This window comes from Dermacentor andersoni, chromosome 6 (assembly GCF_023375885.2).
Source record: "Dermacentor andersoni chromosome 6, qqDerAnde1_hic_scaffold, whole genome shotgun sequence".
Classification (NCBI taxonomy): Eukaryota; Metazoa; Arthropoda; class Arachnida; order Ixodida; family Ixodidae; genus Dermacentor; species Dermacentor andersoni.
In genome coordinates this window covers 41,336,472-41,363,464 of record NC_092819.1, presented here as the reverse complement: position 1 = coordinate 41,363,464, position 26,993 = coordinate 41,336,472, and the positions used below count along the sequence as shown (strand labels likewise).

The 26,993-nt window shown below is 46.7% G+C and overlaps 2 protein-coding genes across 2 annotated transcripts in view; one reads left to right on the top strand and one right to left on the bottom strand.

Annotated features, from left to right (window-relative positions):
* Tusp (WD40 superfamily protein Tusp) overlaps positions 1 to 26,993 on the bottom strand; it is a 203,236-nt gene that overhangs the window by 146,217 nt on the left and 30,026 nt on the right. The gene's annotated exons all lie outside the window — the stretch shown is intronic.
* On the top strand, positions 5,426 to 16,857 carry LOC129382329 (uncharacterized). The gene is made up of 6 exons (XM_072288581.1): positions 5,426 to 5,862; positions 7,110 to 7,451; positions 10,176 to 10,367; positions 11,973 to 12,282; positions 13,193 to 13,546; positions 16,627 to 16,857. The coding sequence occupies exons 1-6, from the start codon at positions 5,426 to 5,428 to the stop codon at positions 16,855 to 16,857; spliced, it is 1,866 nt and encodes a 621-aa protein (XP_072144682.1).

Sequence of the window (26,993 nt, the reverse complement as noted above, 5' to 3'; positions counted from 1 at the left end):
TCATTACTATTTTCCGCCTACTTTTCTACTTCATTCGGAATACGTTTCTTTGACCTGGAGAATCTAAATGCGCTGAAAAAGTGGCACACTTGATGTAAGCCCAATACGTGGTACCTTCTATGTACTGTTAGCCTTCTGAATAGTATCTGTATAGAGGCTATTCAGAAGGTAACAGATTCAGAAGGCTAACAGAACATAAGCGATAAACATCATCAGGGATAAGCTGCTGCCCTTACAACAAATAACATTCATTACTCTCTAAAAAAAGCAGGCATTAAAACAAGCTACAGAAAGACGAGGAACGATCAAATATATCGTCAAAAAGACAAATTAAAAGAAAGGAAAGCACGTCCAATTTGTGTTATGTGCAAGGGTGTATGGATAACTCATGCGCCGCAGCAGTGATCGAGTGGCATGAGAGGTACCCGTTTTCGAAACTACACGAGAACGTTAAAGTGCGTGTGACACGCAGGCACGCGAAGTACGCATATATAATATTGGGATCGATAACGTACGAAATGTCTACGTTAGAGGGAGAAAGAGATGAACAAATATCAAAGTAGATGGTTAACCCGAGGACGTGCCTAATTTAGATCAATCTATTCCGCACGTAAACCAGTGTTTCTGTATCTGTACATGAAGACACGTTATTGTGATGAATCAACGTCTCAGTGGTAGACGTATACTGTGCAATTCAAGATAACAATGGCCTTGGGTTTGCGTGTGCTCTGCATGCCTTTGTGAGACGGACGCCGGTGTGGCGAGAAGGCAGATATGAAGGCATATGGCTATGACGTATTCCTCTCATGCAGATGATGTGACGTTACGGTAGTCACTGACACTGGATTATGACATGCGCAGTACTCTGATTTGAAAGGAGACAATAAGTGGGAAAGATGAAAAAGAAAGACGAGGATAAAGCTGAAACTGATATAGCTGATAGCTAAAGCTGAAATAGCTGAAACACCTCTACGTTATCGAGAGAAAGGAATTGCTGGTAGCGCATCGGGCTCATAGGTATCAATGAATATATAGTCGCGATATCTTAATGCCCTAATTCAGCTGGTTTCGTAGCCAAATACATATTAGGTGGTCCCTTTAACAATGGGCCGTACTGTGCAAGCTGTTGGTGAATAAACGAAGAATACGGCGCCTACCTGGGGTCTGGAGCCTCATTGTCCCTTTCCTTTTTGGGGACGAACACTTGCTGCCACTCGCTGAGCTCGAGTTTGTGAGTTCGTGTACCAGCCCCCGACGACCGCATTTCGATGCGGAAGGTATATGCGAAAATGGCAGTGCACTGAAATGTCGATGAATGCCAAATAAAACCGCATAGGCAATAGCAACTCAAATTAAAAACATTGATTTGAGCGAGTTCGCTCACGCTTCGTTAGAACGCGGCGCAACTGGGACGAAGAGAGGAAAATACAAAGACTCAGGACAAGTCGTAAGTCAGCGCCTGTCCGGCGTTTGTTTTCTCCTGTTTTCATTTCGGACACGCTGCATTCTGTAACCTGTAGTAACCCGAAGCCCGGATAACCCGCTGCGTCTTTCGAAGCCCGAATATAGTTTAGAGAGGCGAATCATCAACTCTGCCTTGTTTGATACCGCGCAATAACGTTTCAGGCCTTCTTAAAAGCGCCTTAGCGGCAGCAGATGGCCTCTCTGAATAGATACGTACGACCTCGATCGCGTGTGTAACTCAGCTCCGGCGCCGACATTTGAAGCCATAATGAACTGCGCTAAAGCCCATCCGCGAGTCCGAACCCTGCTTGACGTTATGTCAGAGTTTATCGGCAGGCGCGCGCCGATCGGACATTTCTGCCTGTCCATTCGGCGAAAATATCTGGGAAGCCCCGCTGGCCGGCTAAAATTCGATGTGGATCCGGATTACCGTCGTCGTCGTCGGCGGCCAGCTTGGAACGATTGGCCCCCACAGAATCGCCCTCTCGTTTGGAGGCAGCCCCATTGTCCCGGGCCCATAGTGCGGGGATCAGAAAACCGTTCCGTCAGGACTTAGTGACGGTAATTCCCGGGAATGGTGGTAGTCTCTATAGGACGCTCGCGCCGCTAACAGTTCGTCCATCCTCTGCACAGCCTGCCAGCGATAGAATGTTGTTGGGAAGTTTCCTCGGCTATCTCGAGTTTGTTTCTTGCCACCCGCATTCTCGAACGATTTTCGGCTCGAAGTCCTTTCTCCAATTCATGATGATTGTGATGATAATGGTTTCTACCGGCGTCCCCTTCGAAACGAGATGGCGAGAAATAGTCGCCTCACCTGCTTGAGCTAATCAGGTTTTACTACATCGATTTGCAGTCTGGCATTTACCTCTACGTTATGCTGTTACTTATGCCTGTAATGACTATTTTCCTATAAGTCTCTTCCCTGATTTCTTTTCATTAATACTCTAAATGTATTTTGCCTATCTCGACCACTGAACAGGTAATGCGTCCATTCGAATTGAATCTCGGCGCTTTTGGAAGGTGGTCGCTTCCTAGGTGGCGCTGTGTTCGGTCGAGCACAGCGCCACGCCTCGGCTAATGAAGACACTACACTTCTGGAGAATTGGCGCGGACTGTCATCCAAGCGAAAATGACCACTTCCTTCGATGGGCAGCGCTGCCATCCACTTTCTTGAGACTAGATGGAGCGATGAGCGAAGAAGAAACATTCTACATTACGAGGGCTAGTTATCCCCAACGCTTCCGCCGTAGTAGAAACGCTTATGTTGCCTGTACCCCCGTGCAGGATGAGAAAAGAGTCGCGCAGAGTAGCTTTTAACACCGCCATAAGAAAGACAGCCATGAAGAAATTAAACCGTACGCCATTATTGAGAAGAACGAGATGAATACAGCTTTTGTCACGGAGCACGCATTGTTCGCAGCGCACCCTACCGTAAAGTTAATATGCACTACGCTTTATGAGATAATTGAAATCTTCAAAGGTAACGCTTGATTGCATAGAATTCATTCCAGCTCCTTAGCGTTTTCTTAAGTAAAGGACCGACATAATCCGCGTAATTAATCAGGAGGGGTCGTTCTCATAGAATAAAAGAAACTAATTATTCAAAAATTTGGCGATCTGTAGGTCCTAATTCGAGACTTTGTACCAGTGGTCTTTCGACTGTAATCACACCAAAGATCACTTCATCATCCAACAAAAAAAAAAACGTCTTTTTTTTTCTAACGACGTCTCCGGTGTATTTGGAAACTAAACGTGCCGATTAATCACCACTGCTGAACACTGTGGCTGATACTCCATTGTAAATCACGCCACATCTCCGGGTCGTGGCTCGAATGGTCCGAGTGCTTCTTACGTAGTAATCATGTCCCCTTACACTCCCACCCGCCTGTGGCGCGCAGCAGACACATGTTTGCCGGGCTTGATAAATTATTACAGCTCGGCGGGGGATCGTTTCGCTACAAAGGAATCGAGACAAAAATAGAGCGGCGCCTCAAGCCATCAACATCATTGCTTCCTCCAGTGAAACTCTTGTAATGGGCGGCCGCCGAAGTCATTAGTTTCGATGAAGACCGGACGTCTCGGCGCACACGCAAAAAAAGGTCTCATTTCAAGACGCGCAGGGCGAGAGAGAAGAATTTCGGGACAAAATGAAGCCTCGCAATTTCAGTACGACGCCAGCCCGAAAGCATTATCCTCCCTTCTCTCTGATCGATCGCTTCAAAAAAAGAAACAGTTTCGAAAGAAGGACAACAAACAAAGCGATAAAATAAGGGCGTATTCACCAACCAACGTGGCAATCGAACGACGGCTTGACAGCTTTGTTCTTTCAGTCGGGCTCAAAACGAATACCGAATGAAAGGAGCCACGGCATTAGATGAACGACGTGCTCTCACCTCAATCCTTTTACTCGTGCCTTCCGAGTCAACTAGCTTGCTTACGGCTACACGTAGCAAATACGTGACCGAAGGGTCAGACGCGAAGCGCGTTGCACGTCAAAAGTTACAGATGGTTCTCTGCACGTATTGGTGGCGGCATGGTGTTAGAAATATGAGCTGAAGCAGTCCGATAATATGAGTTCAAGCGCTGGAACTGCGTGCACAAATAATAGCTGGGGGTTTTGTATCGTTGGTGCGTCTCCAAAAAAATTTTACGGCAGTGTCTGAGCATGGAAAATAATCCTTCTGTGTTTTTATACAATGATCTCACGAACACCTCAGTACCATATTGCTTCTACGCACTCAATAAAGAGCACCAATTTTTTCTAACGCCGTGAAGCAGACAACACACAGACAATAGAACGCACACAAACGTCGCTGTTTATTTAAATGCAGGCATCAGAACCTATAGGAGCGGTCACAGAAAAATCCGCACTCTCAATCAATGTTTTTTTTAATTGCAACCACCTCAGTGTTTCGTGTTTATTACAAGAATTAAATTATGGGGTTTTACGTGCCAAAAGCACTTTCTGGTTATGAGGCACGCCGTAGTGGAGGACTCCGGAAATTTCGACCACGTGGGGTTCTTTAACGTGCACCCAAATCTAAGTACACGGGTGTTTTCGCCCCCACAGAAAAGCCGCCGCCGGGATTCAATCCCGCGACCTCACGCTCAGCAGCCAAACACCATAGCCACTGAGCTACCACGTCGGGTTTTCATGTTTATTGTGACCTACCGATAAAGCACAGTGACTATCGGTCAGTCTTCTACAGGTGTCACGGCTGAGCAACGCTGCCGACAGTACCATGACTGATAAAGCGGCAGTACCGACGGAAGATGTCACCACTGCGTCGATAGCACGGCCTCTGTGATCAGGTGGCGCGATAGACTAATACCGTTTGCCATGCTGAAACAAAAGCTTAGCGCGCTGACATGCACAGCAACGCTGTCATCGTTCCGCATCGGCACAGAGGAAGCATGACCGCGTTGAACACTGCACTAACAGAGCAGCGATGCAATGTTAATTAAAAAATAGATGATGTGGTTTTACGTGCCCGAACCATGGGCTGTTGATGCTAACAACATTTTGAAAGGTGTACGATGAATCTCTCAAACCTGTACAGACAAATTTATTTTCTGCCAGAAATTTAAGATAGGTAGAGGTTTCTTTTTTTTTTTTCTTGCTTCGTAATGAATGACACTTGCCGGCACTGAAAACGGTGGTTGCTTAGCTTAGAACCGAGCAAAGCAAAGCACGCGCGGTTAATCGTTACGTCCTTGAACATAATGATTTAAGAAATCAGGAGTATTTTCCCGCAGGGTTCGCATCAAAATTCTTTTTTCTTATCGGCCGCAAGTGCACAAAAGAATATTTTTCTTTTACATCACTCGTTCGCAGCTACCCTCTGTGGCATGGGCCACTTCATTCGAAGGTCAAGAAGAAGAAGATGAAGGGGAGGAAGGCGTGCGTCGGATACCGGGCAGCTGTCTGGGAAGAAAAACAGCAAGCGCGCAACGAATTATAATGCATCTTTGCCAACGCTTGTGCCAATCGCGGAAGGTGCTTTACATTGTTTTCACCCTCGTCTTCCTGTGGCTGAGCGTGAAACTGGAGCTCGTCCTCCTCAAGCGCGTCACCAAGACGCGGCTGTTCTTCCACAAGGGCTACGTCTTGGAAACTCCCGGATGCAGGTTACCGGACTACGACCCTTTCCACTGGACCGTTCGGGCGCACTACCGGAACCAGTCCGGCGGAGAGGACCTGTGCGACGAGAGTGGATACCTCATCACCTTCGCGGATCGCACGACGCCCGTGCTGAACGAACGGGTGCTGGCGAGCCGGTACAACGCCACGGTCGCCGACGTCACCTGCTTTTACGCCGAGATACTCAGGAACACGAGCTCCCCGGTTCCCGACAACACGACGGTAGTTGGACATTGGAGAACAGTCGAGTTTGGCAGGTAAGGTAATCTCACTTTTTTTTTTTAGATGTTGAGGTTGTCTCGTATTTTCCTAGAGTTCAACGGAGAACTTGGGCTACACGCAAAAAACAAAAATGAAAAAGGAAAACGTAACACGCTGGCGAAATACCAACTGATGTCTTAGCACCTCGTTTGGTAGTTCAAGCACCTGTCGCGTCGTTTCTTGTCCATTTCTTGATATTCCTATCTTATAATATTTATTTTTCAAAGTGAGCTATTCAGTAAGACAGCAGCAGCAACAGAAGCCACAGTTTTCAAAGTCCACGACAGCGCAATAAGAGAGCTTAGCTTTAATCAACGTTGGAACTGCAAATGAAGTATTAAACAGTGCCTAAGACAGTTGAGCGCGAAATGGGGAGAGCCGCCTAAACAAACAAAAACGACTAGAAGTTGTTCCTTTTTTTTTTTTTTTCGGCAGGAGATTTCTCAAGTGCACCTACGTATGTTCACACCAACCGATAAGAAACGAAACAACGCAAGGCTTAGTGCAGATAATATTACGCCATGGCTATCACGCCACTGCTTCCAATTACGGGCGAAACTGCAACTACAATGCTTATTTCCAGCGGTCGAAGTTAGCAGATTAGATGCATTAGGTAAAAAAGCATGTTATACTGTAATTCCAGCATTCTAAAGAGTGCGGATCTGGGAACAGCCACCGGCGTAGCTCAACGGTTCCACTTCGCACCGGGAGTTGCGGAGGGTGTAAGTTCGTCTCTCCCACTGACGGACGGACTGGCGACAAATTGTTTTTTCGTACACTTTCATCTCCCTGGGCCTTACCAGTCCCACGTCTCAATCAAAACAACGAACATATATATATATATATATATATATATATATATATATATATATATATATACTGAAGTACCCTTGAGCAAACGCATGCAGACCACCAGGCTCGCCGAGAACAACAAAATTTATTCGTAATTCAGGCGCACCGACTGAAATATACGAGTGCACCGGAAGCTTCGCAATGCCAACTTTGGACTGCAGCCGTCAACATCAAGTTGCCCTCATAGGCGGAGAGAAAAATCGGCTTCATCGTGAAGCCCCCGCTCCGGATACTTTTTGTCATGGGAGCACGTAGCATTGACAAATGTTTCGAAAATGCCGAAATTAACTTTCCTGAGAAGAACAGACGAATCAGATATTTCAAAACATTCACCCATTCATTCATTCATTCATTCATTCATTCATTCATTCATTCATTCATTCAACGGCAGGCCGCTGAGAGGAAGCGAGTACATTTTGCTGCGATGCGACCGGGCCGGTGCGGGAACAATATTCAGCCGCCACTCGTTGCTGGCTCGGAAGAAGAGGAGACCGCAGGTACTCGACGAGGGCGCGCGAAGAGAGAGGCTGAACGTGCTCGTGCTGGGCGTCGACTCCGTGTCGCGTCTCGCCACGCTCAGGCACATGCCCCTCACAAGGCGCTACCTGGCGCGCGAGCTGAACGCGTTCGAGTTCGTCGGCTACAGCAAGGTGGGCTTGGCTTCATTCCAGAACCAGCTTCCTCTACTGACCGGCCTCTCGTCGGACGCCATCGACAGATTGTTCGGAAAGATGTACGTAACTGTTTTATCTCGTCGCCTATACATAGTATGCACGTACGTCATTCAAGGATACTCCGAGACTTCCGGTTTCCGGCGGCGCCTTGTTGGGAAACCTACAGGCCTATGCGCGCGCCTATTGATAAGGTTCTCCAAGATGGCGGAAGGTAGCGGAAGCAGACGACAGCAGCGGGTGTGACGTCAAGTGCATACTATGTATATAGCTCATATAGTAGTTGTACGCGGCTTATATAGTTCAAGAAAGAGCAATGTACAGCTTCCCTATTCTTTCTTTTTTTTTTGGACGTCCCGTGAATGTAGACAGCAGGGCGTGTCATCTCACTATAGAGCGCAAAGCAACGACGAAAGAACAAAGCTTTTCGTTCGTAAGTGCTCCGTCATTGGCTGGACGCCTTCGCTAATATTATGTACAGAAGGAGTATTGGCTGAATTTTTTTTTTCTCGCGCGAACGATTCTAGCCTATATAAGAGGTTTTTGCGAATGCGGGTCCTGAATCTTTTACTGTCGCGAACCCGTTTATAGAGCAAGCGTACTTAATCTCGAATCGCGTCGACAGATGTCAGCGTAGCCCGCGGAGGGCTGCGGGCTCGATAAAGGGGCAGCTCACGACAGAGCCGTGACGAGCAGCGTTATCGTGGTTGCACTTTCTTTTGTTTCCGCCAATTATCGCAATGCCCGGAAATAGATGGTTGCCCCTAGAAGAGCCGCAAATTCCGGTCTATACTGAGATCACTGCATGCTACACTCTTCCCTTTCTGTGTGCATAGGCACTTTTGTTACGCGTGATGCCCCATCCTTCGCATGTATTATTGGCAATGTCTCACGCCGCACTGATAAATTCTAACCTTCCTTTTTTTTTATCTTAATTTCCAGGTGCATACGTGAGCGCAGCAGTAGGACAGAAAATTGAAGTGCGCATCGCAGACGACACATCTTATTCGCGTGTACCGCCTAATACCGAGTCTTCTTGATTTTTTTTAAATTTTGGAAGCAGGAAGGTGTAAAGAACTTTGCCAGGGCCTTTGCTTGTTCATTCAAGACAGGAGTTCTCCTGAAGTGAATAGCGCATACAGCAGACGACGCTCGCGCTCCGTGCCGCTATTCGCCGCTATAAGGCGCTGACATGCCGTACTGTCGACGCCAACGAGCAGTGATTAAAACGTTCACGAGGCCGTACACGTATTGCGTGATTTGTCTTCAACAACGAAGTTGCGTAGAGTACCATGAAGGTTGATTAGTAAACGGTATCTACAGTTCGTGCTACACGTTTGTCTTCTTCTGTGCCTACATTTTTTGTTCTGTAGGATATCCTTTCTTACTATTTGTCTTGTTCCATGCAACTTTTATAGAATACCTTATAGCAAATCTTGTCATCCCTGTGTATACTAACAGAAAGTATATAAAACATGCAACAGATTTGTACATAGATATCCCTTTTTGAAAGTGAAAAATAAATGGGCGAGTTGGTATGGAAGCAGGGCTAAATTCAGAGCGCGAACTACTGGGACACAAGCTAAGGCGCAAGCAAAGACAGGACTGCTGTCCTGTTTTTTCTTGCGCCTTAGCTTGCGTCCCAGTAGTTCGCGCTCTGAAGCTACCCTTTTCTATGTGACTAAATAATATCTTCGTTTTAGCTTTCAGCAACTTGTATATAGTCCCAAACTCACCCAATGCTAAGTGTTCCAATACCAAGACCAATTGATTGTTTCTGAGCGCTGCACTAAACATTGATTGATTGATTGATTGATTGATTGATTGATTGATTGATTGATTGATTGATTGATTGATTGATTGATTGATTGATTGATTGATTGATTGATTGATTGATTGATTGATTGATTGATTGATTGATTGATTGATTGATTGATTGATTGATTGATTGATTGATTGATTGATTGATTGATTGATGTAGTTGCAAGCAATGTGCGAACAGCGATGGTAAGGCAGGGCAAGCACGAGGCTCGTATGCGACTGTTGTTAAGTATACAATTCCTAAACGTACTTAAGTGAATATGACCAGATGATAGGGCGACATACAGTGACAACAACGTAAAAAAATTAATTACGCACATAAAGTATAATATCATAATCATACACACTGCTTTTGTGGTTAGCCGTGTGATGCAGCACATGTCTGGAACAAATAAAGAGACTCAAGAGACAATAGCTCTGGCCATACACCTGTAGAAAATGCGAATTAAAGATGAGTACTTGGAAGCTTATGTTAACTTTTTGGGAGCAGGAAACACTCACCTTTAGTCTTTCATGTTCCTTACGAATGTAACCCCGTATTCAGATATGTAACCTACGTTGAAGCCCATGCTTGACTTGATTTAAGTGACGCCTGGCGTTAACGGGCCCAAAGAAGCTCACTGAGTTTCCTTCGGCGAGTTAATGACAGGCGTCACTTAGAGGAAGTCAAGCATGGACTTCAACTTAAGTTGCATTTCTGAATACGGGGGTAAGTGTGCCTATTATGCCTTACTTATAAATACGCATAAGTATTGTACTGTACTTGCGCCGGTTTCCGTTCGTGTACACTGCACATATGTATATGTGTTCCCTCTAAAATACAAGCCTTTCCGGTTTGAAAACGCAGTTCGATAATGAATCGAGCGCTATTTTTCTAAAATTTGCAAACATTTAGCAAGGAGTCCGCAGACCATTCACAGACCAGTGTCCCTCTGACCGATCAACTCTGGCGCGACTTCCGACAGGCATTACGACGTTCTACCGCATCTGATGTCCGTGTACCGCAAAAGAGGATTCCGTACGCTGTTTCTGGAAGAATATCCAGATTATGGCCTGTTCACGTATCACGCACCATTCGGATTCAAAAAAGTGCCCACAGACTACTACCCTAGGGCCATCATGAAGCAGTTCACAAGGCCAACGTGTTCTGTTCTGAGGTATGTGAGACGACCAGGATTGTTTAGGTATACAGTTGATGGCATTATTACTCACTCGAGAGCCAAGATAATTTTGATCCCAGACGTTGTTGTGTGTCTGTGTGCGTGCGCGCACGTGTGTGTGTGTTCTTCAATCTGTAGTAGTTTTTGCGACTTCCATAATGATGCATTAAACTACAAACGGGAAGCCTCAACAGAGCAGCAATTGAAATTTGTCCCGGAAACTGTGTCCCGCAAATCTGTGTGACCTAGTGTACGTCCTAGAGTGGAATTAGATTTATTTATTTATTTATTTATTTATTTATTTATTTATTTATTTATTTGCTATATACTGAAGGGGCACCTGGGCCTAGGCCGGAGGGCTAGAAGTATAAGCAAAGAGTTTTGCACAATCTTGTATAGAAGAGACAAAATCACATTACAATTCCCAAAAGTGTAATATCAGTAATTACTGCATTTGAAAAAAATTATTCCCGCTTAGGCGTGACAATGGCACCGTGTTCCGTTCACATAAACGCCAACTTGGCCAATAACAAGTTCTTCTGGCCTGCAGCAACGCCGGTGAAGGAGGAATCTTAAGCTGGCAAAGCCCTAAATAACTTCTCCGTCTGCCTTTAGTTTTTCCACCTGCTCTAACCACGGTAGGAATCAGTTTTCAGAAATTCGTGAAACGTGATCTAGCATCGCACAGCTGACTACAAAAGCTTGCGAGACACAAGTTCTACGACAAATGTGAATTTCAACTATGTTTGAGGCACGGCGCTTCTAAATGTATTGTCGTGTACATCGCAAAGACTACTACAGATTAAACTTTGAATTAGATGATATAGCCCCAGGCTTTGGGGCAACCTGGATTTTCCGTAAATACCGTGTCTCCTAAATTTTCGGGGCCGACTTCACATTTACTTCACATTTCCCAACCTAGCACAAATTCACATTTCTGTTTGTCTCCCTGAGTCGAGCGAGCGTTTTGCTGTCTTACAGAGGTTCAGTTTATCCGTATAACGTATTGCGCTTTGAGGAACACCGGAAACTGACGCATAGCGTATACCTGACCTACAACACGGAGCGCTCACCCAAGCCTGCATGCCGACTGTCCATAGGCGGCGCCACTGCCTACGCGATATGATGGCGCCCATGAAAAAAAATGTCTGTAGCTGTCCACTCGTTTCAAAAGGTAAAGCCACAACAACAAAAACAACAACAACAACAACAATCGTGGCGTCCACTTCTCGGGTAACTCTATTCCGTAAGAGCAATATGTTTATTATATATTTATATATGGGGTTTTACGTGCCAAAACCACTTTCTGACTATGAGGCACGCCGTAGTGGGTGACTCCAGAAATTTTGACCTCCTGGGGTTCTTTAACGTGCACCTAAATCTAAGTACACGGGTGTTTTCGCATTTCGCCCCCATCGAAATGCGGCCGCCGTGGCCGGGATTCGATCCCGCGACCTCGTGCTCAGCAGCCTAACACCATAGCCACGGGGCAAAGCAATATGTTTGCTAACAAACTAGCACTTTGTAGTAATGAACGCCATGAATACGCTACATTTGCGCGCACCTCCGTTGACTCCGAGAAAAACATCGCTCGCCGTTCAGGTACGTCCAAGACCTGTCCTCGCTGGACGGCCAGCTCCTGTTCGCCTATGTGTGGCTGGCCGAATTAATGCACGGCGACTTCAACGGCGCCGGCCGGCTGGACCTTCCGCTCGAGTCGCTGCTGAGAAACCTGTCATCGAGCGGAGTGCTGCGTCGTACCGCGCTGCTCGTGATCAGTGACCACGGGCTGCGCTTCGGCGAAACGCGGCGTACCGAGATCGGACGCGTGGAGGACTTCACGCCCTCGTTCTTTCTAGCACTGCCGGAACACTTCCTCCGGCAGCACCCAGAAGCCGCGGTCCACTTGCAGGTCCAGCCAAACCTCAGTCCATGTATTCCTATAGAGAGCTTTAGATCATGGGGGACGCGAGCGCTAGGACCCGCTGGCGCTTGGGGCCACGGTGCTACGCATGCGCAGACCCCTACGTAAGGGTCTGCTCATGTGCAGTACAGTGGCCCCAAAGAGCTAGCGGGCCCTAAAGGCATTACGGGTGCATTTCTCCATAATTCCTTTATTACTCATTCAACAGGCGACAGCCATGCGAAACGTATTTGCGACGTATTTTCTGAGTGATGCGTCCGGGCTTCACAGCGTTCATTGTACACTGCTCGAAGACGTCGTTGTACTAACGGCTGCAACTTGTTCCCATGTGCTCACGTATCAAATTGTATCACAGCCGCTTTGGAGCATGGTTCGCGTCCGCGATCTACAGACCAGCCATGGCCGTACATACCCGGTGGAATTCATTTCAGCCACCACAACGGCGTTACTATTCGCGCACTGTAAAGATAGACGCACCAATACTGCCAAGAATATAAAACGTACGACAAGAATAAGAACACGAGTATAATAAGAATAAGCCATGAACGAGCTCCATGAGGTTTCCCGCAAGCGCGGTTCTTGTCTACAACGTTCGTTGCTTAACTGCCGCATGGCATCTGCCCATGGTCACTTTACCTTCCGCAAACGCCGTGTGACGTCAGTATAGGGCGCTTCGCCACATAGCAGACAACGGAGAAAGAGAGAGAGCCCGCACTATCTATGCCACAGCAAGGGCCTCTAATTGTCACTCTCGATTGTCTGCCCACCTGGCGGAACACGTGACGAAGTTAGCCCGGCAAGCGCAAGAGGCCACGGAAAGCGGTCACATTTTCGCGGCGCTTTAGGACGACGTCCCGAAACCAACGAAGTCCTCCGCCAACGTTCCTCGGCATTGCAGGTAAACCAGCGGCGCCTGATCACGGCGTACGACGTGCACGCGACCCTGCTGACACTCGCAGAGCTTCCTCGCTTCGAGCCGATGGTCACCGACAGCGGCATCAGCCTGTTCCGGGGGATCTCGCCTCACAGGACGTGCGCCGAGGCGGCGGTGCCAGCGGACTTCTGCGCTTGCGCCGATTCGCACAGCGCACCCGCCCAGCCGGAAGACGTGAGCCGGTTGGTCGAGGCGACCGTGGCCTACATCAACGGCGTGGTTAACTCGTCATTTCCCGGCAAATGCGTCAAATGGCGCCTGAGTAGCGTCGAAGAGGCCAAGCTCACGACGGTCAACAGCACGGAGGGCGGGCAAGAGGTGAGCATCGGCGGGTTTAAAGGGGCACTTAAGCGAAACGCTCAATCAGTCTCGACTGATGGATATCTTTTCCAAACTCTATGTTTGTTAATTTGTTTGTAATACATTCATCGTTGCGAATCAGCTTTGTGTAAATTGGCAAGCTGTAGGAACGTTCGTACCAGGAAAAATTGCCATCCACCCAATCGTAGCACAAAGCTACAAGCGAAGCTCGTAAATGTTTCTCCGAAGGAAAACTTCGTAGTTGAAGAAAAATGTGTGCCAGTACGAGAACGAACCCGGCACCAACGCATCTCCGGGACGGTCGCAACACCATACGCCCTGACCAGAAGGCTAGCAGATCGCAGGGCGAGGCTGAATCAATCGGCAACTCGAAGCACTGCGCGAAGGATACCTCACGATGAACACGCACTAATTTATTAGTTTCTTGATTATATTGCGCCTGGTGTTACACTGACGATATAAGTGAAGGACAGGACGTGGACGTACTTGCGCTACGTACGTCCACGTCCTGTCCTTCACTTAAAATCGTCAGTGTAACACTAAGCGCAATATAATCATGAACGTTCACCAACTAGCCCCCATCAGTGCTTTACTTAATTAGTTTCCTTTTTTTAACTTCATGCTAGCTACTGTCAGGTCGATGAGAGTTCTTACTTCTGTGTTGATTACGAGAAGACGAGATATAGATCTGAGTTTCATTCCTTGAATTTCGCGCCTGAACCCCAAGCGCCGGCATACGTCATTGTGACGTCATGATAGTCGAAGCGTTTTTCTCGTATGTAAGTCATCGCGCCGAAGTAAATGTTCTCTAAACTTGCAGAGTTGAGTCTTAGGATCCTTCAGAATACGATGTAGCCCTGCTTTACTCGACACAAAATTAACTTGGTCCGCTCAAACGCCGGCGCGACGAGCTTGCGCGGTAACTTCCAGGCATCGTTGCCACCAATCTTTTCTTCTTGCGTCTTTCGTGGCTCGCCAAACCTCTTTTCACTGCAAAGGCGTTTCTTCTTTTTTTTTCGAGAAGGATAATTTACAGATATAAGTCAAATTATATTTCTCTTTAGTGTCTCTCTAATAATGTGCATTTATTTCAACGAGTTGGTGGTTGCAACCTATTTCTTCGCACAGCGCGCCAAGGAAAGGACAAAATGCGAGAAAAAAAGAGGGCGTAAGCACATGCTCTGATAACGCGCGCTACTTTGAAGCTGATTAGCCGCATGTGCATGTCGCTTCTTTCTGCCACGTTCATTGCCGCCTGCTTGAGGCTTAAACCAAGATGGCGCCAGCGAGAAGAACAGCGTGACGGACGCGTTCACAAGGACAGGCCCGATCACAACTGTTCTCTGCATACGTTCCGTGCGCTGGTGAAAACAGCACGTGCAAATGCTCTACTTAGCGTTTCTGAGTATAGATGTCTTACAGCTTGTTCATTAAATTCAAGCGGAAATTATGGCAGTGTTTTGTCAATTTGTCGTTGTAGAAGTTTGCAGGTGGCGGCCAGGCAGGCCTATGCGTCGAACTCCAGTACTTTAATTTTGCCACATTTTAAAGAGATGTAGAGAAACAATTTTTTTTAAGTATGTGAAAAGCTAGCAGAATATTGCACGTATCTATTTCATAGTGAGCAGTGACTGCATGATGCTGTAGAGCTGGCAGCGAAGGCTCATTCCATTTCATTTTATTACCTTAGAGACCCCTTGATAGGGGTATTACATAAGGGGTGGGAATACATTAGTACAGCTTCGTGTAGCCTGGGCACTCCTGGTCTGTCCGCGGAACTCGCTGACCTTTAGCGGCCCCAGCGGCTCCTACCGATCACCTATATTCCATAGTCTCTCAGTCGCTAGGCTCCCAACAGCTCCGGCAATTACTCCCGTCGCACTTGACCACAAATCTACGCTCGGAGATTGCCAGGTAGATTGCCCCTGGCAGTTTCTCACTCTGGGACCTACTGATGCTGTATATAATATGTAAGCCTGTTTTTGTTTTTTGTTTTTTGTACATGGAATAACAAACAGTAAACTAAACTTGGCCAAGTCCTTGCGCGGTGGCTGCGCCGCAGGTTTCGGCGGAGAGGAAATTTGTTAATTTGCTAAGACCTCCAATACATAAACACTAAAGCTCGTGAGACAACTGCAGCTATAACTGACGGATCATTTCACTTTGGGCACAGCACAAAAAAAGCAAACAGCAAATCAAAATAATGTGGCTCGCGAGACAGAGCAAACAAACGTTATGACAACGAAGGACACGCATCATTTAAGGACGCCTGCACATTTTTAAGTTTTGCTCGGCAATCTCATGGAGTGGTGACGAACAGTGAAGCAAACACAGGGAATGCACTGTGGACCTGCCATGTGGTTGCCATAGTATTCGTCCAAGTTTCTTGTTGGTGCTGTGGAAAGCTCATTACGAATACCTAGTAAATTAACAAGTTATAAAGATCCTTAAATACTTGCAGTTGCGTGATCCCGTCTCTGATTAATCGACGCCAACTTTGGTTTTCACTACAGTGTCATAAGAATGAGAAGAACCATGGGTCTAGTAGCATGTAAATTACAGGATATAGTTCTCGATTAAGAAAGCTGATACACATTGAATCATTGAAGAAAATGTAAAATATGATGCAATAAAATAGTCGAATAACACTGGCCCTAGTTACTTCGCAGCGCTGTCACGAAACTAATAAAGCTCCATCAACTGCTTATATATCATATGTTGCTTCCTAATTAACCCTTCTTTCACCAAGTGCCTACAGCACCGCCGGACTTCTTCACTGTTACTTAACGGATTATACGTATTACCAGAAGGCATAAAACGAAACAAAAATACTTCTCATCAACCTAAGCCGCCACCTACTTGCGCGTAACGGAAATGACGTCGTAGCTGACGTATGTATGTATCGTCGTTCCCACTTAAATGACCGCATTAGTCTAATTTCCAACAGCAGTGACTTACTTCTGCCCTCATTTAGTTTCATTACAAAACACGGACTAACCAATATGTCCGAATGTGTTTTCAATGTTTTCATGTGCGTCCCACATAACCAGACTCTCTCTCTTTCTCTCTCCCTTCAGGTGCGATTCAGTGTCACGTTCCACACCGAGCCGAACGCCTACTTCGACGTGCACGGTTGGATCGCGAATGCAACAAGCGCCTGGGATCTGCATGTCGACGACCTGGATAGGCTCGACGAGTACAGTTACCAGGCTAAATGCGTTCCTTCGCAGCACACTGCACGCAAGATGTGTAGGTGCAAAGACTACAACGACGACGACCCGTCGTCTTGGTGGGACTTCTTTTTCTGACGGCAAAACGTTTCCGAATTTCGTTATTGCGTTCTAGTATTCAAGAAAACTTTTACAGCAAGTTTATGCCACGTTATCTTGTTTTTGGAACGTGATAACGTGTTCATGGGCACACTGTCGATTGCACAACTAAAGAAAGTCACCCAGGCCATGTCTCGCACTTGTTTCCGCCCTATGGAAGGTGAACCCCTTAGAGAATCGCGCAGCTCGTAGATAGCCGCAGACATCGCCTCAGATATCTCCGGCGCTTCTAGTTGCTCTTCGCCGGAGATCTCGAAGGCTGCATGCCTGCCTCGCGAGTGACGTCGTTCTCGCCAGAGTACACCGCGTCGCTACGCCCGTCCTAAAAACGTTGGGATTCAAAGAAGGTGGAAGGATTAACTGGTCAGCAGTCGAGAAATTTAAGAGACAATTAGAGTATTGGTGGAAGAAAAAGAGAATTATAGGACCTCAGTCATTGCAATCGCATAGGTAATGGTACAGTATATTGATACAGGTTTTAAATACGCAAGTCAAGATCGAGATCGAATAGGCGAAAGGCTAGATAGTGATTTATGTAATAAGACCTGATTAAATCAAACGGGCTAGCTGTCTATTTGTCCCCACCCCGTTTCAAGGAGAGTGTTAATAAACATAATCACCATCGTCATAATCATCCACATTATCAACATGAACCGAGGGCGAGGACAAAAGTGCTCGAGCCGCTCATTGCCATCGTCGCAGTAATTTTAGCGATGTCTTTTAGAAATTCGGTGAATGAGGACAACCGAAGGCACGACGGAAGAAATACTTATGAGATCATTCGCTGTTTGAGGCAGGCAGTTTTACTAAAGGGTTGCGCCTTTGATTACACCCATCAGTACTACACAAGCCTCAATGTGATGCCCTAATGGCAAAAGATCGTGAAAATCCCGCATATTTATTGTATTGAAGGTGAAATTGAAATTAAATACGTTTATCATTCGGAACATTTTTGACTGAACTTACAGATGAACACAGTCCGTTTGGCGCTGTATGCCTGAAGCTTACGTGGCTTGTACTGGTAATCATATTCGTCCCAACTAACGAAAAATGAAAACTACAAATATCCAGCAGTTAGTACATGAACGCATAGCCGGCTCTGATAGCACGAAAGCGGCGTTCTTTTCCAGACCATTACACAGAAAACGCCCAATTGACCAAAACCAAATATCCGAATGCCTTGAAAGTGTAATGAATAAAGCTAGCCTCTTTCTTCGGTAGTTTGTCTTGTAATCCGAAGTAAACATGTCTGAAATTACTTCAGACCAACTGAACGAATGTATGTTTACTTTCCATAAATCTTTGGTCATCTCAGCCGTTTTTCTATGAAGCATTCGATGACAACGTGTTGGACTACATAGAAGGTTTGATGACAACACAGGCGAGGTGATGTTCAAGCACCTTCAGAATGCAATCAAGATGTTTTTTCTTCAATAATTGCAATGCAATGTTCGCGCTTTCGCGAACAAGGCGTTTCGAATAGTTAAGCGTTTTGCAGAAACATTCGTGGTCCTCCACGGTTGACAGCCGTTCAGGTCTCAATAACTCCGCCGTGTGTGCGTTTATGTGTCTTGAGGGAGGGGAGGGGAGCCAGTGAGCGTGCGTGCGAGCAGTCGCCCGTATAATTACTGAGTGCCCAAGGGCGAATCATGCTGACAAATCGGGCACTGCCGCGGACCCGGAAACCGACGAAACAAATCCCGTCCGCAGGCTTGTTTATCGGAGTGTGTTGTTTGGGACGGCGAGTCGTCGGGGCGCGGACAGCGCCTCGATTTGCGCCCGTACACATGCGCGAACACACACACTATAGGGCTCGCTGGAGAAGTGGTTCCGCCGCTGGCAGCATCAGTCGTCGTCGTCGGCGGCGACGGCGACGGCGCCGTTAAGAGACGAGAGCGCGCCTCTATCTCGCGCAGACAGACGCGACGGGGCAACTGGCGACGCGTCTGGGCCTGCAGCCTATCGATCGCAACAACACGCTCGCCCCCTCCTCCTCTACACCCGCTCGCGCGCAGAGGGAATTCGGGGGCCGGCAGGGGGGCCGGGCCAAACGATGCGGCAACGCCAAGGAAAGGGTCAAGATGGGGAGGAAGTGGGCCACTAGGCCTTAACCATGCCTACCCTGGCCCTCTCCCCCCCCCCCCCCCCGCCCCACCGCCAAGGAGTGCGGCTGCATCATGCAGAACACCGAACGCACACACGCACAGACACATGCCCGCTGCAGCCAACAGCAGCCGTCGCTATACAGCTCGCTATGTTCGTAGGCGGGTGCGCGATACATCGTAATGTAACGGCGCGACCGCGCAAACGGGCGAAGCGGAAGTGGATTAGGGACGTGGAGAGGGAAATGGAAGGGTTGGTGGCGTCTCGCTTGCTCCCTAAATGCAGCGACCTCAATTGGGGTCCTGGAGGATATTAGGAGCGCCGAGAGGGCCTGGCAAAGAAGGGCCCGGCGAGGCGTTCTTTATGAACACGTGGCGCGCGCGGTCCCGGCTTGCGGTAGGAAGTAAAAAAAAAAAAAAGAGGGGGGGGGAGAGGAAAGAGACGGCAAGGAAAGGCATATTGTGTAGTTTCGGCCTCGAAACGGATTATAAGAAACGAGCGCAATTAGGTTATAACGCCGCGCCATCCCGAAATACGCTTTTTTCAGTTGTATTTCTTCCCCTCCCCATTTTCTTCCCTATTTTTTCTACGCCACGACCTAGACGGCGCGCACGCAATAACGTTACCGCTTGTGTTAAATCTGCATTTTTATTTGCTTTGGCTCTCGGCGGTGGCTATAGTGAACGGTCAGCGATGAAGCAACAAGAAAATCAAGGTCTTCTAGCGCGGTGAAAGCCCGCGCGCTGCAATCATTTCACGAATGCCGCGTCTCGTTGGAACGTAGTCGACATCTTTCACAAACATCCCGGCGTAAGTATCTCGGAAATGCGCTGGGAAAGCGTGCAGCTGTGTTTCTTACACAGCGCAATGCACTTCGCAGGATGCATCTGAACCCGTACTTGGAGCGAGAAGAAAACAATCGGACGAGAAAAATTGCTCTGGGAAGGGGGCACGAGGTGAGAGAAATGTCTCACATTTATCCAGCTCATTATTGCGTACATTTATAAACACCCGATTTTTTACACGTACAATCTCATATGTACACCTTCACAGACGCATGGGCGAAATGGGAAGGTACATCTGCATTGTTTTCAAGCAACGATTGCAAGTGGCATGCGTATTCGAGCCTGACCTGTACACGAGTAGCAAAGTAGTTATCCGGCTCAATATTTTTCTTTGAGAGACATTCTTATGATGGGAGACGTATCACGAGCTACAGTGGCTTCTTTCATGCAAATTTGAGTGTTCCCTGCCGTATTGCTCAAATTGACTACGTGTGCACAGACAACCACAAGAGATTAGGGAACACGTGTTCTGCGACGGACTTCTGCTCGGTTAGTGCATCACACTTTTTGTTTATTGAATCCCCGCGAAGGTCGTAAAAACGTCTAACATGTTGAAACTTTGACTTCGAGGGCACACGCACGCACTGGCGCTAACTCGTATTCGTTTACCGCCTTCAGCTTTCTCTTTTGTCTATAATTTTTTGCTCCAGGCTTGAAAGTACGCGGACTCTTTCGCCTGAAACATTAAACACAGCGCACCGCACTCTCGCAGCAGAGACCTCGAGTGCTCTCCGAGCCCTTTTCTAACCGTCGCAGCGGATTGTGCGCTTCACTAGATGATTAATGGCGACCGAGCAATTCTCGAACGAGGCCGCCTCTCCGAATAGCGAAATACGCGCAAGTTCTTGCCCTTGTGCCAACGAATAAATACATCGCGAACGCGTTGCTCCGCTCCACTCGGCAAGTACCGTTCTCTCCCGTGAAAACGAACAGGAACGCTGCGCAAAACAGCAAGCTTTGAAAGAAGACATCGAGCAGGAAATCTCTTTTTCCAGGAGTCGACACTGTATTTTCTCTTTAGCTCAACAGCAGACTGATTTCGTGGCTTTTGAGAGGATTCGCCGGCTGTTGTTATATTTGAACACACCAACTACCGAACGACTATTCTTCCCCTCTATTAAAGAAAAAGAAAATAGATGCGATAACCTGCTGAATCCTTCTTATAGATTCATTTCTTCATAAATTTTTATCAAAAGGTAATTCTTTTTAGGATTCTCTCGGGGCAAGGACTATAGGTTCGAGGTGCCCGATTGCGTGTTTGTATTCCCTCGTTGCCTGCGGATTACAGTTATAATTTTCCTGCTAACTACGTCTCCGTGTTGTTGAAGCAGGCAATATTTTAATCACACCGGAGTAGCTCATTCTCTCCAAGACACGTTAAGACCAACCTTACCTGTTGTACTGCGTCCAGAAGCGGGATCTTTGAACATTATTAAGGCGAAAGCCTTAGGTCTCTATGTTGGCGGCGCCGTGAAGTGGCGAAACTGCACCGTGACGAAAAATTTCCGAAGCCGCAAAAAGTAAAAACACGCAAGAAATGCTCAGATTGACGTCACAATGCTCAAGGAGATGCCTGTAAACAAAGTAAATTAATGGCTTTGAAAAGAAAATTTTTGTACATTTCCGCCTGGGTGGGAATTGAACCCGAACTTTCGCGGTACGAGACGAGCATGCATGCTTCCCTGAAGCCACAACTGCTTTTTTTATTTCTTTCTTTATTGCCAGTTACACGGATCAAAGAAAAGAAATACATAAAATAAGTCGAATGCTAAAAATGTTCTCCTCCCTTGGAGAACGTAATTGTAAATAAATTTCATACTACGAAGAAAAGTGAGATTCTGGGCCCGTATTCACAGAACGATCTTATGATAGAATTGGTCGTAAGAGCGAATTTCAACCAATCTTAATGGTAGGCATATTATTGGCGAAGGAGGCTGGCCAATGGCAAGGAGCACTTACGTATAGAAAGCATTGTGAATACGGCACCAGCCGTTTGGCATTCACAGCTTCATCTGCGCCTGTCATTTTCCTGAAATTTCACAAAGTTTCGCCAAGCGAAATACCTATAATAGAAATTTCGCCGAAGACAGTCTTCAATCGTATACATACTGTCTTTATTTTTGTTCAGTCCTTTCTTTGCTCTTAAACGCTTCGCCTTCATGCACTACAAACATTACGCACTTTCGATTACTCTTTTTCGGAGAAGTTGACTACTGACTTGCGTCCACATTTACAAAGTATTTTGGTGCATTTATCTGCATTTAATAGCAATACGTAACTATTAACGAGGAACCATAGCATGCCGTCCTAACGTAGGGAAATTTCAATGTACATAGCGGAGCTGAAAGCGGAACTAGTTTGGAATGTGCGTTATAATAAACGTGCCAAAAGACCAATACGGAGGCGAAGAAACACATAGAGCAATTAGAAATTATGATGCATACTTTTTGATCATTCTCTATATTTAGTCCCATTCTGTAGCTCTAACGTACCACCATTTATCTGCCCTACGTATTACATGGCCTGCCCGGCTCCATTTATTCCTCCTAATATCGGCTAGAAAATCGGCTGCTCCCGTTTATCTTCTGATACACTAGGCTCTCCTCCTGCTTCTTAACGTTACGCCTAACATTCTTCGTTCCATCACTCGTTGCGCGGCCCCTAACTTGTCCTCATGCTTCTTGGTTAAACTCCAAGTTTCTGCCCCGTATGCTAAGTAGAACGCAAAAACTGCACGCTTTTCTTTTGAACGACACCGCGGTAAGCTCCCGGTGATAATCCGGTAATGCCTGCCGTATCCTTTCTAACCAATTTTGATTCTTCTGCAAATTCCCTTCTCATAATTTTCTTCCCCAAGGGAAGGAAATCACAGTCCTCCCCCCACCTAATCACAAATTAAGTGGGGGGAGGAAACTTAAAATTGACAGGTACGACTTGGAATCAGGTAGCGCAAGACAGTAGTAATTGGAGATCGCAGGGAGAGGCCTTCGCCCTGCAGTGGACATAAAAAGAGGTTTATGATGACGCTAATGATGATGATGATGATATTTCGTCACATATGTATGTCCACATCGTCTAAAAACCCTGTAGCTGTGAGTGCAACACTAACGGTGTTTTACTCACCCGATTATACCCACTCATGGATCATTGGTAGTAATTATTAACATTCTGTATCGGCGTTCAGCACACAAATCATTCGTTGGTACGTGTTCGTAAACAAGTTGTCTGCTCCGCGTTTCTTTTCCAAAATTTACTTCAACCTACTCGGCTATTCTTTACTGGCTCACTTCCTTAAAGCGCCTAATTTTCGCGTTCTTGAAGTTCAGCGGATTAGTAGTTATATAGCGTTGCGCTGGTATAGACTCTAGGCCGTGGATTCGATATCTGCCGCGGCGGCCGCATTTATATGGGGTCCAAATGTAGTAACGCTCATTTTCTTACATGTAGAGGCACGTTAGAGAACCCCAGGTGTCAAAATTATTCCGGAGTCCCTCACTACGATGTGTCTCATAATCAGATCAGCAAGTGAAAACTCGTAATTTAATTTCTGTGCTGCATTATTTTTATTCTGAACAAGTTCCTTCTTTTAAATAATGCACATGAGTTTCGAAAGCGTTCAAACTTAGCCGAAGGTATTATGCTAGTTGCTTTTTTAGCTATTACGTAAAGGTCACACCTTATCAAAACACCTAACAAAAAGGATTAGCTTTCTTTTTCAAACATCAGGGAGAAGAGGAAAATAATTGACAGTTTTATTTCAAGCAACGCATTGTTCTTTTGTGAGATAATGTCGTAATAGGGTGCGTCTAAAGCACATAAGGTGTCAATGTAAAAGCCAGAAAAATGAGATAGGATGAGCGGGATCCCTAATTACCGGTTCCTGCCTTATTCGAACTAGTGCTTATTAAAGTATGCTCAGAGCTCTCTCTCGCTCTTGTTTCTTCATCACTTGCGCTTCGCCTGCCTGTGAGTCGTTTTCGAAAGCCAGCTTAGACGAAAAGCCTGTAACGAAGAAGAAAGTTTTACGATGACAGGTGGTTATAGCAAGACCCTGACGTCTTTCTCATCCTTTTTTTCTCTAATGTGGCTTGTTGCGCCGAGCAACGAAAAATAAAATCGACAGTTGGCTTCTTAGCCGCCATTATTCCCTATTTTCTGTAGGCTTAGCACATAACCGTGGCTGTTTCATGCGCCACTATACCAGCCAACGTGAAGCTGTTCTAGATTCTAAATGCTCCTTGAATGAACTCCCTCCTCCTTTCCACAACGTGTTTCAAAATTTGGTCACCGTAGAAGATTTTATTTTCTGCATGAGCATTCACAAACCGGTTCACGTCAGATATCATCATTGCACGTTGGCGCACACTGAGAAATAATTTTAAAACTAGCTAAGGCTGACACCAATGCAAATAGGAAATAGCTTTCTGCGCCTGTTCTTCCGTGAAAAATAGCAACAAAGTTTCAAATCATTGCGCTATCAACTAAATGCATAGCCTTTCGCAAACCATAAGTAGAGCTTTCAACAAATTTCATCTTATGAACAGACTGCTCATGTTGATAACCTAACATTGCATGCAGCGATCTGATAAGCGTACCTGTCACTCTGATAAACTATCCGATTCATGCTACTCGCAAAAAAAAGGAAAGAAAAGGAAAATTGAAGTAGAGCAGGAACATATGTTATTGCCTTACGCGAACAGAGCCATTTATTTTATTGTCGTAGCCTTTCAGTGTCAAGTCAATCGAATTCTGCTCCTACGACATAGTACTTCGTTCATCCTTCCGGACATGATGTTCTTTCACCCAAAGACGCTTCGGGGAAATAACGAGGAAAACAAAGTGCCCGGTGAATCTTCTTGTAAAGAATCAATATAATGGAGGCATCAGCAGCAATCTTGCAGGACGCCATCACAGAGGCCGTGCACGATGGGATACTGCCGACTTTCAATGCCAAGTTCGGTATATAATGGCCATCTCGCTATGGCTCCGCGCGGTCGAAAAATAAAGACGCTTCTGTCTTATGCTTGTATTTTCTTTTTCAGACTCACTTCTATATGTGCCCCAAGGCAGCTGTGATGCCTCTCTCGCTGGGCACTACGCATTTGTATATTTATTTAACTTCCCGTGTTTTGGTCCTTCACTCCAAGTTCAATTTCCGCCTCGCCCCGCTCCTCCAAAAGCAGTGACACCGACAGAAGCGCACTCGGTAGTCGTTACCGGCTCCTATCTTCGCATTTAACTTTTCCTACACGTTACGTCTGTATTTCTTTTCCGCTTTACATTTCAACCTTCTCGGAGCCTCGGTCTCCCTCCAATCTGACGCCGACCGGGTCCTCGCATCGGACGCCTTCCTTCCTAAACCTGCGCGCGCTGTCGGACTGAGACGCTCTCGCTTCCTGTCAGCGAGTATAACGAGTGCGGAAGGATCCCCGCGAACAACTGTGAAAGCGGGCGACAGCAGCGAGGCTATAAGGAGACGAACACAATGCAGTTGTCATTGCCGTCGTCGTCGAGTTCGGCGTTCGCCGGCACATCCGCGTCGTCGAAGCGAAAGAAAGCAATTTTAAACTCGCACCGAGGAACCCAGAGGGAACGCATCTCGGAGAGAGCGTTTCTGTGTCATGGAAGCTAAGTGGGCATGGAAAGATGGAGGCTGTGGGGGTGGGGAAGGGGGGGGGGGGGGGATAGACTTCTTATTACGCGCCTGCCCGGATAGTGATGTCTCTGCGGCGACGCGCAGAGCCACTTTAGGTGCCCGAGAAGTAGTGAGCCCAGACGCTTCGTTCGACCGGGCGCAGGCCAACCGGAAACGCAATGACGACACACTGTAGCAGGCCTTGTAACATTTCCGAAGCCCGCAGTCCGTCTCGTGTTTCGCCGTTTTTTCTTTCGTCTCTTGGTCGAAACGAATCGCCGCTTTTCGAGAGCTGGTCACCTCGAAGAGGCCGCTAACGGGTTTTTAATGTTTGGCGAACGGTTTGATGAGGTACGATTCCTCCACGTAGTCCAGCCGCGGTGCGCGTGGAGGACCTTTTGTAGCGCGAGACGCAACCGAGCGACCCCTGAGGCTTTAATGTCATTGATGATTTCGTCACTGGTGCTTCGGAGATGTGATTGTGGAATCTCCAAGGCAAACTGTGAAAAGGGATATGTTCGATCAACAAAACAACAACAAAACAAGAATACTAAACAAATAAAAGGCGCGGTCGTGTCGCCGCCTGCTGTGAAAGTTTAGTGTAGATGGTTGTGCGCAAATGCTAAAGCACTACGTGCTATTGATACCGTTAAATATAGCAGAAAGCATCAACCTGCCTGTCCCTGGCTATGACTAAAGCAATAGCTGCGACCAAGCGCTGCCCCGTTTAGTACAAGTTAACGTCAATGTGAACGATATTTCATAAGGAATATGTTTCGTTTCTTCTTAACGCGTTCCAGAACATTCGTTGTGTGTGTGTGCACGCGTGCGTTTGTGCGCCAAATTTGGTTACCTACGGCTTTTGCAACAGCCACTGCTTTACTAGGCAAATTTATTGTGCTTTGTTAATTTTCCACTGTCAAGCAAGAATAATCCTGAGAATTACCAAGTTATAACTGCAATTCTCATTTGCTACGCCAAACAACAGATGTATCTTCACGTTAACACCGCCGCACAATAACCATAAACATCCTACCAACGCGTTTGAGCAGCTGCCTCGTGTGCCTTAGGGGCAACAAATCCGCGCACGAACACCGGCAAGCTTAGTAGCGAGCACGGTTTGCCGCAGCAGCCAATACCTCGCTGGATCAGTAAACCGCGAAAGTTTACACATAAATGAGGCTCTATAAAGTGCCCTGTCTGGCAACCTAAGCCGCATAAACGGCGGGTCATCGACCATCTACAAAGTGGTCCTTTCACCGTAACTGCGCTAACTGTGTCCTCAGGAAACGAAACCCAGCAAAACGTAGTCTAAAATGGATTGATCGGTATAGCACAGACGTGCAGCCACTTCGTGCTGCCTCTATTATTTAGGAGTTTTACTAGAGTTAAGCAACGCAGTACTGTTTTCTGTGACTACGTCACTAAATGTTTGTTACGGAAAGAGACGAAGCTTTGCCGACAAGTTAGTTTTCCAGGTGAAAAAATAACGGATTAATTATCTACAGCCTGAGGCTACAGGTACAATTTCG

Bases quoted from the DNA above. Each gene is read 5' to 3' on its own strand.
- LOC129382329 (XM_072288581.1), top strand. From the start codon at position 5,426: ATGCATCTTTGCCAACGCTTGTGCCAATCGCGGAAGGTGCTTTACATT. The intron at 5,863-7,109 runs GTAAGGTAATCT...ATTCAACGGCAG, and splicing joins AGAACAGTCGAGTTTGGCAG to GCCGCTGAGAGGAAGCGAGT. The intron at 13,547-16,626 runs GTGAGCATCGGC...CTCTCCCTTCAG, and splicing joins GCACGGAGGGCGGGCAAGAG to GTGCGATTCAGTGTCACGTT.